General features: G+C 47.9%; 1 protein-coding gene across 5 annotated transcripts in view; it reads right to left on the reverse strand.

Annotated features, from left to right (window-relative positions):
• Positions 1-10,147: 10,147 nt before the first annotated feature.
• GDPD5 (glycerophosphodiester phosphodiesterase domain containing 5) overlaps positions 10,148-21,496 on the reverse strand; it is a 208,004-nt gene continuing 196,655 nt past the window's right edge. For 4 of the 5 annotated variants that reach the window (XM_061629057.1, XM_061629053.1, XM_061629054.1 and 1 more), the window contains 2 exons: positions 15,456-15,568; positions 13,458-13,792 (listed from right to left, as the gene is read on the reverse strand). In XM_061629057.1, coding sequence (XP_061485041.1) covers positions 13,668-13,792; positions 15,456-15,568 — 238 coding nt within the window. In that variant the 3' untranslated portion in view covers positions 13,458-13,667. Of the gene's footprint in view, positions 10,830-13,457; positions 13,793-15,455; positions 15,569-21,496 lie in introns of those variants that run through there. The other variant, XM_061629055.1, reaches the window with a different exon arrangement.

A 21,496-nucleotide genomic window follows, 5' to 3' on the forward strand; every position in this document is an offset into this window, starting at 1 on the left:
GCTACTACAAAGAGTCTTCTCAGTGGATATCTCATCTTCTTTTACTCTGATTGGCTCCAATCAGCAAAAAAGGACAAGGAAGCTTGTTAGAAGACTATTCTCGGTGTCTAATTGACTCCCCTTTCATGCTGATTGGCTCGTAGGGTGCTGGAGATGTAGGAACCCTGCTGGGACCTGCTCCCAAAAAAGTAAAGGGTCTAAGACACCCCTCAAAGACCCTGAATGACTACACCCCTGCTTAAGGGGTACAGGACAGACCATGTGACAAAAATAAACGTCCTCACAAGAGAGAGGAATGGTTGCTGATCTCAGGAGGAATGACCAGAGCCTGGGGAGTCAACATGATGGTTCCCCCAGATGATGTTGAATTACAGCTCTCATTACCCCTGAAAACTGGCCAAGCTGGCTGAGGCTGATGAGAGCTGGAGTCCAACAACACCTACAGGGCACCACACTGGCTACCCCTGGGCTAGAAGGTGGCTGCCAACACTACCCCAACATCTGCCACTTGAGATGGTTGCCTCACTTTGGCTAAGGGCAGGGCCAGCCCTGGAGATAGGAAAGCCCATGATTGGATCTTCTAGATTGCCCCCCACTTAAAAGCAACCATAGAGAATGGAGTTCCCATTTAATTGGAGCAGCAGCACTAGGAGGGGAAGGGAGACTAAATGCATCTCCCATGGACCTTTGCACCCTGCATGCTAATTTATTTTATTTTATTTATTAATTAAATTTATTTATACCCCGCCTTTTGGCCAAAGGCCCTCAAGGCGGCTTACAAATATATATAAGATGTCATATCCAATACGTAGGAAAGACCACAACTGACCTACGCACGCGCTTCAGGAACCACAAGTCGGCAATCTTGACAAAAAAAGTGGAGCAACCAGTTGCAAAGCATTTTAACATCGAGGGTCACAGCCTGTTGGACTTTTCCATTACAGCGATAGAGATGCCAGCAGATCCAGCAGCATTGACCCAAAGGGAGAACTTTTGGATTTACTCTCTGGACACATTGGCCCCACATGGCCTGAACCTGGAGGACAGCACCACCACTACTTAGCTTCTGCAAATGAAGCCCCTCTGAGCATTCCATCCTCAAAGCTCTATAACTGCCACCTTCGCAACAGCATTTGTATGTTAGCAGCTGATGAAGGCGGAAGCTGAGACGTTTTGTTAATACAATAAACACCTCTGTTTGGTTAATCACAATTACGTTTATATATATATATATATACACACACACACACACAAATATAAAAATACATCAATGAAAGCAATACACTTTACAAAAATTAAACTAAATAGCAAATAACATTATTAAGAAAATTATACAAATGTATACAAATTCACATAAACATTCGTTGGTATACTCATAGTCAAACCAGATCAGTTCATTAATGGTCTCCAGCTTGGGTGATGTGGGCCCCAGAGTGGAAAAGGAGGAGGCTGGTACGGAATCTGCTTCTCCTCCACACCCTTTCTGGTGCAACTTCTCCAGGCAGGCTGGTCCTGGGCCACCATAGTGCAGGCACATGTCTGGATCCAGACTGTCCAGAATGCCCAAGAGGAGATCGGACTCAGGAGCTGAAGAGTCAAGGCTGTCTGAATCCAGGTGGAGGCTGCCACCACTGAGGCAGGCGGCTGCTGGGCCTGTCCCTGCTTCAGCACCCCCATCGCCGGTGTCGCTTCGCTGCCACCAATTCCTTCCAGGTCGGGGAGTCCGAGGGCATCAGACTGGTAATTACCCAGGGCATCAGACTGGTGAAGAGGACAGAGGAAAGGGAGGCAGAAAAATCCCTTAGGACTCTGTGAAAGCGACTTCCCATGTTATTTTAGTGAGCATTTCTTCTAATGTACACAATTTGCAAGATTTTGTTTTCCTGATGCAATGCAATTACTTCAGCTATTTTCACTGATCTGTGACTTTTTAGGCACACTTTCCCCTAGTGTGCATGTTTGTGCACATAATTTGCTTTGCAGAGAATTGCAGTGTAAAATGTGAAGAACCATGAATTTCAAGGGATACCTACTTTTCAGCCCGCGTAGTGCTTTGCAAAGTGTGAATTAGATAGGTTTGCATTTGAACCAAACTGAATTTCTGTCTGATCCCCAATCACTGTGTGCTTCTGCTGCAACTTATACCACCTATTTGAAAAGTTTTGGGGGTTCCATGGTCCTCCGAATTGCCAGGCCCGGCCTCCAAGAGGTCTTCTGTATCTTTAAAAGTTGTGCAGAAGGAAGGGAGAATTCCACCTTGTGGTTTTTCCCATTACAGGGTTGCAAGAACACCTGCACTTGGCTGACTTTCTCTTCTCCTAAAGATACAGGATCAGTCTCAGGCCATGGACCTGGCAACCTAGCAGTGACATAAGGAATCAAGTGGTCCTTAAGATATATCACATATATGAGTCTCCCCCCTCCCATCTTACCTTCACAACAACCCTGTGAGGTAGGTTAGAGCAAGAGATGGCGACAGCTACATTGCTGGGCAATTTGCCCCTGGGTCTAATTACTGCACCATACCAGATGTCTCCCCAACGTCCTCTGCTGGGTGCAAGGGTTCCTTAAATTGCTGTGCCCAACTTCCATATAGCTTTAGCTTGGTGTTTTCTGGACCATTTCTGTTTATTCCCTTGTTCTTTTTCTGGCTTGTCTCCTGTGTCTTGGAACACAGGCCCTGGTTCTGATTTTCAGGAATCTCCCAAACGGGGGGGGGGGGGAATAAATTAAAATAACCATTGTGACAGATAAATTCTATGTGCGCTATATAACTATCCTGCCCCCAGCTCTGTCTTTTATGTATCATGGTTTTATCACCCTGCAATATATTAGAAGATGTACTTATAACAAGATGTGTTGTGTATATAATAGATCTGTCAGATGGTTGATTGATTGCTTTTCTCTGCTGGGTTGACTATTCAACATCGGGACTATTTTTATTTCACTTCTTGCAGCACTGGGAATTGCCATTTCCTTCTCTGTGTCTTCTGTTTTGCGTGGCATGCAAAAATTCAAGCGGTGTCGCTTAACCGTACTGACAGTCTGGCCACATTTGCACCATGCATTCATCCCACTATTATTTCACTTCAAACCGACAGGGCATATCCCAAAGAATCCTCGGAGGTGTAATGGGTGAAGGGGGCTGAGAGTTGTTAGGAGACCCCATTCCCCTCATAGAGCGACAAGTCCCAGAGTTCTCAGGGAAGAGGGATTGACTGTTAAACTACTGGGGGAATTTTTTCCACCCAACACGGAAAGGTCGGGGACTGAGTGGCAGAGATGGGGATGTTGCGGGCGGGGCCCTCTCTTTGCTGCTGATGTTAATATTTCTTGTTCAGGCATCATGAGTAATCAGAGTCCAGTCCCGGCATCCAAAGAAGGCAGATCACCCACTTCTCCCTCACTCCTATGGTCAGGTGCATCTGTCTCCATCATTCTTGGCTTTTAGTAGGGATTGGAAAACATCCCTGTTTACCCAGGCACTTGATGGCTGAAGGAGACTGTTCCTGACAACCCAGAGATCGCTGCAACTGTTTTTAGAATGTTTTAACAGTAACTATTTGTAGAATGTTTTAAATGGTCTTTAGCATGTTTTTGCTGCCGTTGTTAAAATGTTTTGTTGTAAATGTGTTTGCTGCTCTGGGATCCTTTGGGAGGAAAAGTGGGATATAAATTTAATTCATAAATTAATAATACCTGACAGTTATTGTTGTTATGTGCCTTCAAGTCGACTATGGCTTATGGTGACCCTATGAATCAGTGAGCTCCAAGAGTATCTGTCATGAACCACCCTGTTCAGATCTTGGAAGTTCAGGTCTGTGGCTTCCTTTATGGAATGAATCCATCTCTTGTTTGGCCTTCCTCTTTTTCTACTCCCTTCTGTTTTTCCCAGCATTATTGTCTTTTCTAGTGAATCATGTCTTCTCATGATGTGCCCAAAGTATGATAACCTCAGTTTAGCTTCTAGCGATAGTTCTGGTTTAATTTGTTCTAGCATCCAATTATTTGTCTTTTTGGCAGTCCATGATATGTGCAAAGATCTACTCCAACACCACATTTCAAATGCGTTGATTTTTCTCTTATCAGCTTTTTTCACTATACCTGACAGAGGTGGTGACAAAAAGTAGCAGTACAGGACTCTTTTGAATCTAATGAGTGTATCTGGAGGAAACACAATTGAAACCCTGGAATGAGCATCCACTGGAGTGCATGACTGGGGCCAACAGATAAAGGAGCTCTACCATTTGAATTTTGGCTGATAAAGGCAGCGGAACCCGTTCTAGAAAAATGGGGTGGCTATCCTAGTCCTTTCCCCCATGCCCAGCGGCTGCACATGGACTTTTAATGAAAGGGCCAAGCCAAAAATGGCAAAAGATTGATCTGTGATGCTCAGGAGTGAGAGAGCTGTCACCCGTGCAATGAAATCATGCATTTTGTTAGGGTGAGCCCATCTCTAAAAGGGCCTTGGATGTTTCCCAACAATTCATGAGCATTTAAGCAGTGCTGGAACAGAGGTAGCCAGAGGTGAGACGGGGAGTGGGGTGGGCGGAGGCAGTAATCCTGAGCTATTCATTAATCTCCTGGACAGACCTGCAGAGGGTCACAGGTGGAATTGCTTCACAAGCCCTTTCCTTGCAAAGCTATTTTTAGTTGTCAGGATTTTGGACTCTTTAGAAACTTCAATTTTCTATATCTTCCCTTTATCTATTCCACAGTGGGGGGGGGCAAGGCAAGGAGATAGCCAGGGACCCGCTCCCCCGTTGAGATCTTAAGGAGTTACACTCCTGAAGATCTTTCTCCCACGGATGCCAAAAGAGGCAAAGGTTGGAGCTGGAAGAGAAAATCGTCACGACAAGGAACCTGAGAGAATGACAAACATGAGCCCCAGGTTCAAACAGAGCTTGGAAAAGTTACTTTTTTGAACTACAACTCCCATCAGCCCAATTCAGTGGCCATGCTGGCTGGGGCTGATGGGAGTTGTAGTTCAAAAAAGTAACTTTTCCAAGCTCTGCGTTCAAATCACTGTGCAGCAAAGGGGAACGCCCTGCATGCAATGTTTTCCCACAAGATGGAGTGATGGCTAGCATCAGCTTGGATGGCTTTAAAAACGGAATAGACAAATTCATGGAGGATAAGGCTAGCAATGGCTACTAGCCACGAATCTGAAATGCCACAGATCTTCAGTCCTTTTATATTTGGATTATGGGGGGGGCCCTGCTCCGCTTCAGGCAGCAAAATGACTTGGGCCAATACTGGGAGAGGTTTCCGGATGTCGGCCAGGAGGCGTTGGTTTTTTGGGGGGATCCTGCAGACTCAAGCTAGCCTGCTGTAGAGGAGGGTTGCCCGTGAGATCCAAGGAGTCCTTGTGCACAAATCGTCATGAATGGTAGTTTCCAGAGTGGCTTCCCAGTCAATCCCTCTTCCCAGAAAATGAGGGCGGTTGTGGCTTTATGAGGGGAACAGGAGGTCTCCTAACAATTCTCCATACCCTTCGCAAACCAGTTCCCAGGATCCTTTGGGGGGAAGCCATGACTGTTCAAAGTGGTATGATACGGCTTTAAACATATGATGCAGGCAGGGCCCATTTCTCTATCAAGCCCAGCTTTGTCTGACTGGCAGCGTATCTCCAGAGATTCAGATGGGAGTTTTGTCCCCATCCACGCATGCAGGTGCCAGAGATCAAAAATGGAACCTTCAGCATCCATAAGCTACAGCCCATCCCTGAAGTCCAGGTTGCTTTTAAATGAATGCCACCAATGAGAGAAATCTGATTGCTGGGGACAAGGCACAGGAAGCTGCCTTGTACAGAGTCAGACCATTGGCCCATCTAGGTCAGTATTGCTTACACTGATTGGCAGTGACTCCACGGTTTCAAACAGGGATTCTCTCCCAGCCTTACATGGATATACCGGAAATTGAACCTGGAGCCTTCTGCGTGCAAAGCAGATGTCCCCTCCCACTGAGCTCTGGTTCCCTCCCAAAGACACGCTCCTTTGAGACGCCGTTGAAAACGGTTCAGATCCCTTCATGTGAATTTGTTGCTAAGATTCAGCATGCTGTTGTTGGAACGGCGACATGCTGGTAAAGGCGAGCCAGGCGAAACCAAAAATAAGGGAAAGTGATAATCTTCACAAAAGAATGTCCAAGCCAAAACATGCTTGGGGACCTCAGTCGTTTGCAACATGAACATGAACATACCTTGGACCAAACCAGAGCTTGCTCATTTAATGTGGCATTGGGTAGTCCGACAGGCAGCCACTTTTCAAGCTGCCCTGCCAGGCTCTCTCCCATCATTCTGAGCAGAAATCCCAGGGATTGCAAATCATGACGGCTGTATGCCATCCTCCAAGCTCAGAAGGGGGTAGGCTGCTGCATTGAGGGGGAGAGGGCTGTCACACTCATGCCCTGCTTGTGGGCTTCCCAAAGGTGTCTGATTGGCCACTGTGGGAAAACACTGTGAGAATCCTCCAGTTACTGTAACATGCTCTATGTGGGGCTGCCCTTGAGGTTGGTCCAGAAGCTGCAGCTGGTGCAAAATGCGGCGGCGAGACTGCTCACTGGGGCAGGGTATTGCCAACATGTCACCCCACTGCTGAAAGAATTGCACTGGCTGCCCCCCGGCCAAGTTCAAGGTTCTGGTTTTGGTGTACAAAGCCCTATAGAGCTTGGGACCAGGAAACCTGAAAGACCGTCTTATCCCTTATATTCCCAGTTGATCATTGCACTCTGCAAGTGAGGGCCTCCCACAGATACCATCTTATCAGGAGGCCCATTCCGCACAATATAGCAAACGGACCTTTAGCGTGGCAGCACCTACCCTGTGGAATTCCCTCCCCTTAAATATTAGGCAGGTGCCATCTCCGTTATCTTTTCGGCGCCTACTGAAGACTTTTCCTCTTTCAACAAGCCTTTTAAGTAGAGACCTTATCTTAGTCTGCTTCTGTGTTGGAACTGCTTTTTAATATGCTTTTAAACCTTTTCTAAAAAATGTTTTTAAAGTTGTTTTTAGTGCTTTAGTTTGCTGCCCTGGGCTCCTGGTGGGAGAAAAGGCGGGATAGAAATCAGATAATAAATGAAATAAAACAGGAAGCTGGACTAGACAGGCCTGGGGCCTGATCCAGCAACCAGACTCTTCATATGTCTGATTAAATCGAAGACCTTTTGCATGAAAAGTGAGAGTCCTTTCCACCATTTTACACTCACTCTCACGAGCCAGATGGGCTGTATAGTAGAAGCTGGAGTCGGAGTGGAGCTTTTGTGACTGTGTACATACGCTTTCTATCTATGTATCAACAGAGAGAGAGATGCATGTGTGTGTGGGGGGGAATGAGACACACTCCACTCCAGTATTGACTAAACGGTTTTTAAATGGCTGCAGCATGATTTACTTTGCAATCAGAGCAAAGTGGCTGCTCGAGGTCTGCCTAATGGAAATTGTCCACCTCAGCAGAGGTGATGCTGTGCGCCATGTGCACAGGACCACAGGCTTGGGCAATGCCATCCAATCGAGCCAACATCAGAGCGCCCCTCCAGAGACAGGCTCCTCATGCAAGAGTCTACATCTCGTTAACCAAGGAGTGCCTATGCCAAAGGGCTCCACAAAAGACGGTCAGGGGGGCACCCCACACTGCTGCAAACTGCAAGGCTGAAGATGAAGAACGACACCATCCCGTATCCAATCAGTTTTGGAAGTTGCTTTGAAGCTTTTGTTTAGCAGGGGAGAGCAACTCCCAAGTTGTTCCGTCCAGTTGCTGCTGAAATCAGTCCCGCCAGCATGGAACTGAGGGCCAGGCTCACCCTCTTGCTCTCTTCCCCTTTTTCCTTCATTTTGCCTCCCAGGCTCTCGGATCCCCCTCTCGCTGCAGCTCCAGTTGCTCTAAAGCCCCTTTTCCAGGGCTGCTTCTTGCTCTTTTCCTTGCTGATCCTGCCTGACCCCGACATTTCAAGGCGACCCCGAGCTGGGAAAGGAAACCTTGCCTTTCTCTCCTCTCTCCCGGAGATCCTTTCTCTACTAATTGCAGCCTCCACACCTTCTCCTTTGCCTCTCTTTGGGCGACTGTGTTTTAGACAAAGTCCTTCCCAAGCTCAGCCTCCCACTAAGTTCATACCACCTGAGGCCGAGTCTGCAGCCTGAGTCCGGAGACTAAGAGCAGGCTGGCATGCTTCTCTGAGCGGTGCCAAACATCAGAAGAGGCCTGCTGGATCAGGCCAGTGGCCCATCTAAGCCAACATCCTGTTCTCACAGGGGCCAACCAGATGCCCCACTGGGAAGCCCACAAGCGGGATCTGAGCACAAGAGCATTCTCCCCCCTCCTGCGGTTTCCAGCAACTGGCAGTATGCACATCTGTCTTTCAAAGGCGCATCTTTCTAACAAAACCCTGCATTGCCTTTCACCTACCCCGCCGGTTACTCACCCTTCCTCTAACGCCTCGTGCATTCCCTTGCTTCCTGTATGTATGGGGTCCCTGCATTAGTTTAATTGTGGATGGAATCGTTTAGCTAGGTCTCCCAAATCAAAGGTGTGTCAGCGTTGCTGAGCTATTCCCCGCTGAGCTATTAAATGTGCATTGTGATTCTCTGTAGATTGAACATACATTATCCTCGTTTTAAGTCCTGTGCAAGGGACTGGATAGATCTGCTGCAGTTGTAAGTCCAGCAACACCTGGAGGCCACTCACTTGTAGAAACAATGGGTTCACCACTGTATTGCATCTCGATTGCACAGAGACAGGATCAGCCCTTGGAGCACCCGCAGACCTGCTCCTCTGTTGTTGTCATGTGCCTCCAAGTCGACTATGACTTATGGCGACCCTATGCATCAGTGACCTCCAAGAGCATCTGTCATGAACCACCCTGCTCAGATCTTGTAAATTCAGGTCTGTGGCTTCCTTTATGGAATCAACCCATCTCTTGTTTGGCCTTCCTCTTTTTCTACTCCCTTCTGTTTTTTCCAGCACTATTGTTTATTCTAGTGAATCATAACTTCTCATGATGGGTCAAAAGTATGATAACCTCAGTTTCATCATTTTAGCTTCTAGTGACAGTTCTGGTTTAATTTGTTCTGACACCCAATTATATGTAATGCTTGCAGACCTTATTCTCAGCATGGGCTTCAGGAGGACCAAAAGATGTGCTTCAGTCCCACTTCCTGCCGTACACCACACCCTACCTCCTTCCTCCATCAAGAAGGCACAAAGACCCAAGTCGTTTATTGTTCAGGCTCACGGAATACTCCCAGTTAAGTCGCTCTTCTTCCTGCCTGGAGCTTCTGGGGCTCTAGGGATGGAAAGAGCTGTCTGGTTCGGTTCTCTCAGGTCCTCATTTTTCCAATGTTGAATTAAGTTCTCTACATTTCTACAACGATCTCCGAATTTTTTTTTAAATCCTCATGAAGATTCCCCACCATTCTAGTGCGAATTTCTCCAAATAAACACATTTTTGTAGGCAATTTTGTAGGAATTTTTGCATGTTATTTTCACTCAAATATTCATTTTTATGCACTTTCCCCTAATATATGCATTTTTGTAAATGTTATTTAATTGGCAAACTGCATCCCAAAATGCTAATAAATGCACATTTTGAAGCATGGCTGCGCTTTCGGTTCTCATATTGTTTCGGAAAATGCGAATTTGATATTTTCTGCTTGAAATGCGAACTGAATCGAAATTCTCACCCATCCCTACTCTGAACAGGCATGTGCAGCAAACTACCTATAAATCAGAAGTGGGGAACCTCAGGCCCAAGGATTGAATGTGGCCCTCTGGGCCTCTCTATATGGCCCTTGGAACTCTCTCCCAAGCCACACCCCTTGCTGGTTCTGCTTCGCACCCCAAATATTTTTGCCTGGCCAGAATGCATCCTTGAACTCTGATCATGGCTCTTCCTTGCCTGGGTGGAGAGGGGTGCGCGAGGGTGCACAGAAACAAGCCTCCTGGTACAAAGGCAACATGTACACTCGCTGCTCTGCCCACTTTTGCCTCTGGCCTCGCCCACCACTGCCATGCAGCCCTTGGAAGGTTGTCAAGCAGGGAATGTGGCCCTCGGGCTGAAAGAGCTTCCCCACCCCACCCAATGCTAGAAATCTCCAACTGTCCAGATGATTTTGAATAATAAACAATAATATTAATAATGACACCACAAGAGCTTCACAACATACATATTTTAAACAAGTTCAGCTAACAATCGCTGCACCAAGGAAAGGAGAAGGACAACAGGGTTCGTTCCGTCACTGGCTGGGCCCAGCATCTCAACCCGGCGTAGCCAACATGGCACCCTCCAGATCTTGCTGGACTCCAACTCCCATCAGCCCCAGCCTCCATCACCAATGGTCGGGGATGATGCGAGTTGTAGTCCAGCAACATCTGGAGGGCGCCATGTTGGCTCTGCCTGGTCTAAGCTCAATGGAGGGACCAGCTGGGTGGGTAGCATGCCTCAATCACCAGTTTCCTCCTCACAAACATGCCCATTCCCACCCACCCACACTAGGCAAGAAAAAGGGCCACAAAAAAGGGAGTTATTTACAAAAAAAAACCAGAGAAACCCAGCCCAGCTTCAGTTTCCAGAGAGGCACCAGGCCACTCTCACGAAGTCCATTGCACAAATAGTTTGGGTGGAAGGAGTTTGGTCCCCAGCAGCTCAAAAAGCTCCCACCACGGAGGTGTCCTGGGAGGTTGTGGAGTCCACCAGCTGTTTGCCGCCTCCCCACCCCTCTCAGTCAATACGGAGCTTCGCTTCTCGGTGGTCCATGGGGGTGCCGACATCGTTGGCATAGCCGCTTTCGGAGCACAGCGAAAGATCGTCTGTCGTCTCTATGCCACTGTTGATTTCTGAAGAGGGAAGAAGGGGAAAAAATGGGGAGAGGCAGTTGAAGAGTGGAACATTTGAGAGAAAAAAGCATCTTAACATATATGCTGTGATCACTGTGAGCTGAATGGAAAGTATGCATAAAAACACCAGTCACTGTCTACATTCGCCTTGGACAAATGTATTTTTCATTCATTCATGACATTTATCTCCCACCTTTCCTCCAAGGCACTGAAGATGGCATACATGGTTCTCCTCCCTCTCCTCCTTTTATCCTCACAACAACCCTGTGAGGTAGGTTAGGCTGAAAGGCGGTGCCTGACTCAAGGTCACCCAGTGAACTTCATAGCTGAGTGCAGATTTGAACCCTGGACTCCCAAGGTCCTAGTGTCAGCTCTACACTGCATCAGCAGTGTCAGGGGGGGCTGGAAATTCCTGGGTCTTTGGCAGGGAAGGAAAGTCCTTAGCCAGCAGTCGGGTTGTAAATCTGCCAGGCCTATCCGAAGCGTACTTGCCGAGTCAGAAGTCCAGAAGCGAGGTCAGTGGAGGTCCGGGATCAATTGCCAAGGAGGTCAGTCAAAGAGATGCTGCAGGGAAACTAGGTCTACACAAAGCCACGCCTGACGTTGCAGTCAGCAACAAGCTGCAGCCAAGGTGTGCCTTATAAAGAGCAGGATGGACAGCAGGTGTGAGCCCTCAGAGTTTGGGCCTGAAGGAGACAGGCCTGCCTCTCTTCTGCCTGACCTTCTGCTGTCTACGTTCTGCAGGTGAGGGGGGAGTATCCTGTTCGCTGTCTGTGTCTGGCTGCAGGGCCTCTGCTGTCCCTGGGGTGCTCTGCAGCGGAGGGGCAGAAGGAGCTGGATTCTCAGGAGGCTCTTCCGTGTCTCCTGCTGCTCCTGGGTCTGCTGCTGTTACTCCCGAGTCGTCCTCATCTGAGGAGTCCTCTGACGGGGCCATGACACCTAGTCCAGCACTCTAAACATCTCAACAGCGCTCATTTTTATTTTTATTGTATAAAATATAATGTCAATAATATCCTGCCTTTCTGAGTTCACAGACCGCACAAATAGGGATTTTGCATATTGCTCAGTCAATGTGCACAGTGACCCAACAACACTGTGGAATGTGCAGGATTTGGCAACATTAATAGGGGGCTTTCAGACCTTGCCTGGTGACTATGTACATTCTCCACTTGACGATTACACACATCGACCAGGCAATGCGCCAAATCCCCCATTTAGCATGTCCATATGTGTACAGTCTCTCTAGAGAGTTCAGCAAATGTGCTCAACAGCTAATGGTTATGCACATTTCCTGTTCAATTTACATTCATCCAGACGTATGCAAACTTGAAGGACAGAATTCATAAATACAAGAACGGATGAGTAGATGGCTTTGTGAACTCTGAACAAGCGCAAGGGACAGGAAGGACCGCTTACTTATGCTTCCTGTCCCCAACGCCTCCTGACCGTGCACAAAGCTGCTCTAGCTGCCAAGGAAAGAGAGGGAGATGGTGCAGGACTGTGGCTCTGAAGTGTTTTTCCCCTCAAGGACCACTTGAAATTGTTGAGGGTCTTGGTGAACCATTTAACTCATTTTTCTGCCTGTTGCAGCAATCGCAATTCCACAGAATTCCAATTCTGATGCGGCAAAATACAATATAAGAAACAAAAGAGGTGATAAAAAATACAATTAAAAGTCAAGAGGAACATTTAAGGTGATGGGTCTCCCATCTCCCATCCTCAACCACAAATCCACAGACACGCCCGCGGGCAGTAGTATGGTGGCAAATCCAGAAGCGCAGGGTCCCTTCATGATAGTTACAGCCACCACCACCCCTTATTTTGCTGCTGGGTTAAGAATGAGATCCTGGCTAATGCCTTCTCCCACAACAACAGACATCCCTAGGAGCCAATCAGCATGAAAGCAGAGAGTGTCAGCTGCTGAGAAGAGTCTTCTCAGTGGCTGGCTCACCTCCTTTCACTTGGATTGGCTCCAATCAGCAGGAAAGGCCAAGGAAGCATGGTAAGCGGTATCCAGAGGGGGTTTGCCATTGCCTTCCTCTGAGGCTAAGAGGCAGTGACTGGCCCAAGGTCACCTAGTGAACTTCATGGCTATGTGGGGATTCGAACCCTGGTCTCCCAGGTCGTAGTCCAGCACCTTAACCACTACACCACACTGGGCACTCCCATTTACCTCTGTGTTGTTCTGCGCTTTAAAAACTGTCAGTTTAATCTGAAATTGAACCCAGCTTTAAAACCAAGGGGACAGCTGGTACCCAGAACCCATCTGTAGCAGGTATGAGATCATCGTGCAATAAAAGCTTCAACACCATACCAAAGGCAGGAACAGTTTACATAGGAAACCGCCTTATACCAGGTCAGACCATTGGTCCATCTAGCTCAGTACTGTAGACACTGACTAGGAACAATAAGCAAGCCAAGAGCCAACCACAGTCTGAGATGTTCAGGCCCTCTTGCAACTTGCCCATCATTTGTGTTAACACTGATGCTTCAATGATCTGTGAACTCTTCCTTATGGGCTTAAGGAAACAATATGCTTATGAGCCTGGTGCCACCTAGTGGCCCAAACCTGCAAGACAGTTTGGGATATGGGCTGGCAGGAAAAAAAGCAAGAAAGAATGTTAACTCTGTTTTTAAATGAATTTATTTTAGAATTAGATAACACCACTAATATTAAATTCTTTCAAGTTGCTGTGATTTTTTAAAAAAATGATTAGGGTTTTTATTCTCTGCTGTGCTGGAGGGGACGAGTGGGTAATATTCCAATATTTGTAGTTTTACTTTCACAAGCAGCCCTAGGAATGGCCACTGAAAGCCAAACACTAAAGTCAGGATCATTCAGACCAAGGTATTCCTGATTTCTATGTATGGATGTGAAAGTTGGACAGTGAAAAAAGTGGATAAGAGAAAAATCAACTCATTTGAAATGTGGTGTTGGAAGAGAGCTTTCCGCATACCATGAACTGTGAAAAAGACAAATAATTGGGTGTTAGAATGAATTAAAACAGAACTATCAGTAGAAGCTAAATGATGAAACTGAGGTTATCATACTTTGGACACATAATGAGAAGACATGATTCACTAGAAAAGACAATAATACTGGGGAAAACAGAAGGGAGTAGAAAAAGAGGAAGGCCAAAGAAGAGATGGATTGATTCCATAAAGGAAGCCACAGACCTGAACTTACAAGATCTGAACAGGGTGGCTCATGACAGATGCTCTTGGAGGTCACTGATGCATAGGGTCGCCATAAGTTGTAGTCGACTTGGAGGGACATACCGTATATTCCGGCGTATAAGACGACTGGGCGTATAAGACGACCCCCCAACTTTTGAGAAGATTTTCCTGGGTTAAAAAGTCGTCTTATACGCCGGAATAACAGCCCCCCAACCACAGCCACAACTCTTCAACCCGCTTGCCCCCATAGCAACCCGCCCCCAGCCGCAAGAAAGACCCTGATCCCCGTTTAAAAAGCCAGCGTCCCTCTCCCCTTTCTTCCCTGCGTGGCCAGCGCCCCCTCGCCCCATAGCACGCACCGACCTTTGCCCACCAAGAAGTGGATGTCGCTGAGCACCTCGTTCTTGAAGAGGAAGGCGAAGCGTTCCTGCACCGTTGGCTTCGTCGCCTGCCAGTTGTAGGCCGGCTCCCGCGGTGCCAGCAGGCCGGAGGCGGAGGTGGCGGCGGAGGGCACCGAGGAGGAGGCCGCAGGGGCAGCTGTCGGCAGCGGGTTCCCGCCTCCGCCGCCTCCCGCTGCTGCTGCCGCCGCCCGGTGGTTGTGCATCAGCGGAGGTGCCAGCGCGGCCTGCGGCGGTGAGAGCGGCCCGCCGTTGGCCGCCCGAGGAGGAGCAGCCGCCGCCGCCACGGCCCCGTCGCTCGCCTGAGCAGCCGCGGGCGGAGGAGCAGCAGCAGCGGCAGGAGGCGGCGCAGGCGAGGCCGCCACGGAGGAGAAGGACGCGGGGAGGCTGCTGCTGCTGCTGCTCCCCACCCCGGCCGCGCAGGAGGTGGCGGGGACGGAGGAGCAATGGGGATTCCCCTCAGGGGAGGGGACGCCGGGCCAGGCTGCAAGCAGGAGAAATATTATATTCCGGCATATAAGACAACCCCCGACTTTTGTGAAGATTTTCCTGGGTTAAAATGTCGTCTTATACGCCGGAATATACGGTAACAACAACAACAGAACACAGCAAACAGATGCATGATACCCCTGAAAGCTTAACCAATTGATTACACCAGAAGCATTCATGGACAAGACTCCATGTCATCAGATACACGGTGAAAGCTTATGTCATCATAAATTTGGTAAGTCTTTGGGGCAGGCCTCGCCAACCTGATGCCCTCCAGGTGGCTCGAATTACAGCTCCCATCAGCCCCAGCGTGCACAACAGGTTGGTGAAGGCTGCCTAAAGATGTCGCAAGACTCTTTTGTGGTTTTGCTGCAATAAACGAAAATGGAAACCCCCAGCGGGAGCTGCGACACATGCCCGTGTATTTAAGGGGAAGAAATATGCACACCAAAAGACTAGAATGAAGAAAGAAAAAGGGAGACAGACACACGCAAAGCCACTCGACCCTGCAAATGTAGTTATTGCTCTGTGGAATGGAGGCTAGAAACGCTGGCCATCTTACCCGAAAAGATAAGTTTCTCTTTCATGATGTTGACATCCCGGCTGGACCTGCGGACGGCTGCACTGAGCATAATCTGCTCGGGGTTATACGTGTGGATGCTCCCCAGACGCCATCTGCAATGGAGAAGCAGAACTTAAAGAAGTCACCCTTTCATACGCCCAACCCTGTATTCCCGCGATGAGTTGATCTTACAGCTGCACTGCTGAAGTGGGGGGGGGAATGCCCCTCCCCATTTGCAGCCACCCATTCTGCATTCTCAACTGTATGCCCGCCCACCCCCTCACACATACACAGCCATTCTCATAGTCGGTGGAGCTCAGCTGATTAGGAAGGGCTCTGGGTTATTTTAACACAACTGTGGCCGTTTCTGGGCTGAGACGGGGAGAGCTGTCATTCATGCACTTGAAACCTCCAGGTTGGATTACTGCAATGTGCTCTGTGCGGGGCAGTCCCTGAGGATGGCCCGGAAGCTACAGCTAGTGCGAAATGCAGCAGGTCAACTGCTCACAGAGGCATCTATTATCACCACTATGTTACCCTGCTGCTGAAACAATTGCACCAGCTGCCAAACAGCTACCAGAGATTAAGTTCAAGGTGCTAGCATTGGTGTACAAAGCTCTAAGCAGCCTGGGCTGAGGACCTCAAAGATATCGTCTCACCCCTTATATACCCACCCTGTCACTACGCTATACAGGAGAAGGAAACCTACAGATATCAACTCCATGCAATGTCAGAACTGGGCCTTTAGGGCTGCGGCCCCTACCCTATCGGACAGGTGCTATCTTGACTGCCAGCAGTCATTGAGGGCCTTCCTTTGCCAACGAGCCTTTGAAGCGGACACCCATATCCCAAGCTGTATATTACTGAAATTGTTTTATTTTATGGTTTTATGTACTGATGGTTTTATCAATGCTTTTCTGTTTTTTATCATTAGTCCTTTGGGGACGTTTTATGGGAAGCAATTAATTAACTAATTAAAGCACCAAGGAACATAGGAAGTTGCATTGTACCGAGTTGGATCATTAGTCCATCTAGCTCAGTACTGCCTGCACTGTCTGGCAGTGGTTATCCGCGGGTTCAGACGGGGGACCTTCATTCAGTGGTGATGGTGTAGATATCTATGTGGGTTTCTTCCCTGCACCATCAGTGTGCAAAGTGGTGCACACTCACAGCTTGTTAGCCCTGCAACTAGCCATCTGGACAAGCAAGGAAAGGATATAGATGTGTACGATTAACACAGAAGAGTGTCAGCAGCCGGTGCATACAGGCTGCAAGTGGAAGTTCTGTAGAGCCAGGATGGGTAGAAGATGGATTTATTTCATTTAACAAAATTTAGACACTACTTGGCAGTAGAACACCTCTATGTGGTTTACAAAAAATATTAAAACTTTCAATAAAAACAGTTTAAAACATTTTTAAAACAATTAAAACAACAAAATGGAAATGGACTGCCTTTGATCCTGAATTATGGCGACCCCATGAATAGGGATTTCATGGTAAGCGGTATTCAGAGGGGGTTTCCCATTGCCTCCCTCTGAAGCTAGTCCTCCACAGCTGGCTACGGCCTGCTCAGCTTGCCACAGCTGCATAAGCCAGCCCCTGCCTTGTCCGCAACTGCCAGCTGGGGGCAACTGGGCTTTTTGGGACTCTGCAGCTTGCCCACGGCTGCACAGGTGGCAGGGCACGTAACCCTTGAGCCACTCCCTGTGGGGGGATCTTTAGCTGGCCCTTGACACCCAGGAGACACGAGCCGGGATATGAACTCACAGACTCTGGACTCCCAGCCAGGCTGTCCTCCCCACTGTGCTATACCAGCTCTAATTAAAACAGCAACAGATGATAATGAGAGTAAAAACGCACCAGCATCTATGTATCTGGATAATCTATGCTTGCCTGAACAAAAACGTTCTAAGCAGGCACTGAAAAGAGAACAGCGAAGGCGCCTGCCTGATGTCAATAGGCAGCGAGTTCCAAAGGGTAGGTGCTGCCGCACTAAAAGAACAATTTCTTATCAGCACAGAACAAGCATTATGTGGCACCTATAATAGTGCCAGTTTCACACTGTGATTACCCCAGTGGAGAGTGTATTTTTAAAACTTTGGCTCATGGTATTTATGGTGAGTTGCTTTTTTTTTAATGTTGCTCTAAGTTCTGCTACTTTGAGTGTGTTTTTTAAACTCCTACTATTCTGTTTTGAAATTCTGCAAGCCGCCTTGGGAAATCTGATTGAAGGCTGTGGTATAAATCCTTATAATAGATAAACAATAAGATACACCTGTTAACCTGGATGTACCCGAACAGCAATCTCCCCTCATCCGGAAAGAAAACCTTCTCACATATACCAAAATTCAGACAGACTGTTTCCCTAAGAACATTCACTCAACGGGTGAGGAGTGGAAGGTAGGAGGAGAGTTTGGGGAAAAGGCCACCACATGCTTTAAAAAGGAGCAGGAATGGAAGGTTAGCAAAAATCTTGCACAAAGGATGCTCAATATGATCTCCCCACAGACACTAACAAAGCAAAAAGGTACGTCTACCGGGGAAATGGCAAAAAAATTAAAATAAAATAAAGAGGAAGCCATCACCTTTTCCAACCATGAAAGAGAGGAGAAGAATTCAGGGCTGAGCCTTGCTAATCATTTCTGCCTCTGCCTTTATGGAGTCTCATCACAAGAGATTTGAACCCTGGGCTGCCAAAGGACTACTTAACGCAGTAACTTTGCAAAACCTTAGTACAGCAGGTCTGCAATGTTTACAAATCAACCCATCACACTTTGCAGGGGTGTGTGAAATCAACAAAGAAGTTGCCCCCGATTAGTCTAGCAGATTTTTTAAAAAATATATTTTTAATTGATGTGCTTTAGGTGGCAAGCACCACCTTAAAAGAGGCCTCTCTCCCCCTTGTTCACTCATTCAGGAGGGAAATGCCTCTTGTCAGGATGATGCCCGCTAGACACAGGTGTTGTGGTGTGTGCGTGTGTCTGAATGAAGTATGTTTCTTGCTTCAGTAGATTCAGCAGCTAAAAAATTCTCATATGATTGTAATTAAAAAAAAATTAAGTCAGGTTGCAGGCCTATCTTTTGAGTACCCAGAGAACACAGGTTCTTCCCTAAAATCCAAAGCTACCCACTCCACATAAGTTCAAACACAAACATCAAAAGCACAAACAAGAAAAGTCACACATCGCTAATACAAATACGCGCACTCCATATTCTTAGATACACGCAAACATCACGCATAGTGCAATCACATAACACAGACAGCCCTAGTTTGGGCTTCCACCTGATGGCCCAATAATCCAATCTTACTTGATCCATCCAGGACCATCTTTGGGCCAAACTGGATGAGATGATGACAGGCGCGTGTGTTAACATCAGGTCTGATACCAAATCAGTATAAAATAGAGGATGTCAGGGAGAAAGAAATTTAAAATGCAGCAGGTGCAAGATGTGAGGAGCTGAAACCACACACACAAGGTGTGTTTTCCTCCGTGTGAACACTGAACCCAGTTGGTTTTCCTGCCCCAATGAAACTCCAAAACCAGAAGTATCCCCTGCAGGAAAAAGGAACTGCAGGAGGTTCTGGGATGAAAAGTGTGCGAGGATGATTTTAATTTTTTCCCCCATGCCTTCTCATGCTGCATTTCCAACTCCCTCCCCACTCCCTACATCAAGGGAGACTCTTGAGATGTTGCTGAACTACAACTCCCATCAGCCCCAGCCAGCATGTCCAAGGATTATGGGAGTTGTAGTTCAGCATCACCTGGAGGGCCACAGGTTAGCCACCTCGCTCCCTACACAGCTAAATACATTTGGCAAAACCCGACGTTTGGCCTGTCACCATCATGCCTAGGGAGACTGCTGCTAGGTTGAGAAGACTCCCAGTTTCCCGGCCTAGAGGGAGGCCAGGGTCCGGACAAGTGTCCAGGGTTAGGTCCAAAGCACGTGCCCTCTCCCCCCACCCCGTTGTATCCCGCAGACCCAAATGTGGACTGCGGACTTGATGGCTGAGCAATGCGCATTGCCCACAGCTTTCCTGCACAAAAACGCACCCGTTAGGAAAGTCAAAAGAAAATAGCCGTTTGCACAAGGGCAGAAAGAGAGAGCAAGAGGAGACATGGAGCTGATAAAAGCAGACAAGTGTGCAGAAGCGGCCTGGATGAGGCGAGTGGAGGAGGAGGAGGGCGGCATCCGCTGAAAGGCTATTTCTCTTCCCACCCCCCTGTCCTGTGAATGGCGCTGCTTCCGTGAAATTTCCCAGGCTGCAAACCACTTCACACCCATGATGCATTTAACTGCACGGGCAAAAGAAAAGTGCAGAGCCCACATACAGCTCCTGCATCCATACACACAGTCAGATCTGTATGTGGCTGTGTGCATCCATCCGGAGGGGTTCTGGGCGAATGCGACGCTACAGCCCTTGCCTGCTTCCCGCTGCATGGACACCAAGCAAAATCCCACCTGGCGATCTGCACATCGCTTCCACTCTTATTCCAGTACAGAAGCACCTTTTGTATCGGAAAAGCAGACAGCTTGTAAAAAATGTGTAGAGAGTAACACCCCGTGAAGCATTTCGTACACCCCTGCATTTCAGATTTGCATCCCTTGCAGGAAATAACGATGGCTTCAAAACAGAGTTCTTAACAGTCATTAAACAAATTGTCCATATAATCCAGCACTGCTGGGGAAGGGAATTTCAGGCTCGGGGCCCACTTGTGGCCCCCCAGGCCTCTCTGCCAGGCCCTCAGAACTCTCTCCAAGTCACTCCCCCTCTCATCAGGCCACATCCCTCAGTAAATCTGATTTGCACACTATGATTTGAATGTTTTTGTTAGGGTGGAAGGTACCCTTGAACTCTGATCACCCCTCTTGCCTGGATGGAGGAGAGGGGAGTGGGAGTGTGTGTACAAATTAGCCTATTGCACAAAAGTTTTGTATTCATTGCCCTGTCCACTTTTGCCCTGGCCCCTCCAACTACTGGCATGTGGCCCTTGGAAGGGAATGCGGCCCTTGGATTGGAAAAGATTCAACATTCTGTTTGCTCTGGCAGCTGCTCTCCAGGTCTTGACGAGTTCCTGAGACCCAATTCCTCTAAGTGGGAATGCTAGGAGTTGAACCTGGGACCTTCTGCGTGCAAAGCTGGTGCTCTACCATTGAACTACAGCCCCTCTTGGGAGTTACTGGGAGGGACCACATGAACTGGCCCCAAAACTTGCATTGATCACTCATCCCTCTATCCAAATGGGTGTTTAGTGTTTTGCCTGCCCCTACCTCGACTTGTAGAAGTTTTGACAGAGGGAAGCTTTTTGGGAACCAGGCAACTCTGCTGTACGTATAGGATCTTAGCCTAGATAGAATTTTATTGTATTCCTTTGTCTGTATTGAACCTCTCCTCTTTGTCATGCCAATGTACCGAATGTAGCCCGTCTGATGGTGATTAGCTTTAAGGAATCAAACTGTTGTTCTCTTTTGTATATACCAACTTATTTACTTTTAAATAAACTATCTTTTTATGAATGGTGTGTATTGGCGTGGAACTAAAGATTCTAAATCTAGTCCTTGATTGCTGAACACTACTAATGACCATTGATTAATGAGGGTTAATCCCTTGGAATTCACATTGGTCTCTGAGATCCCTCCTGTCAGAGAAAGGAATCAGGAAGAAGGGTGGTGGCAGTACTACCGGGAGTAATTACTCCTGAAGGAGGGAGAGTTTTTGCCTGAAAAGCAGAGACCCAGTGGAGTTGGGACTCTTCTCGGAAGCAAAGAACCCCCCTTAGGGAACTAGGACCCCAGGGGGGCAATTCTTTGACTTTTGTTGCAAAAGTTAGAGCTGTTGGCAAGCCAAGAATGACGTCTACGAGCCAAGGCACTCATGACACAGAATGAGGTGGCAGAATTCTGGTCTGCACCATTCGTGGGTGGTGCAGGTGCTATGTTTCCAAACGCTTCGCCACATAAGAAACCTCTCTGCATGCAATAAGCTATCAAATCAGGGATAAAGGACTAGCACTGCTTAGGGATGGGGGAGAATTCCAAGC

The sequence above is a fragment of the Rhineura floridana genome, chromosome 5, assembly GCF_030035675.1.
Source record: "Rhineura floridana isolate rRhiFlo1 chromosome 5, rRhiFlo1.hap2, whole genome shotgun sequence".
NCBI lineage: Eukaryota > Metazoa > Chordata > Lepidosauria > Squamata > Rhineuridae > Rhineura > Rhineura floridana.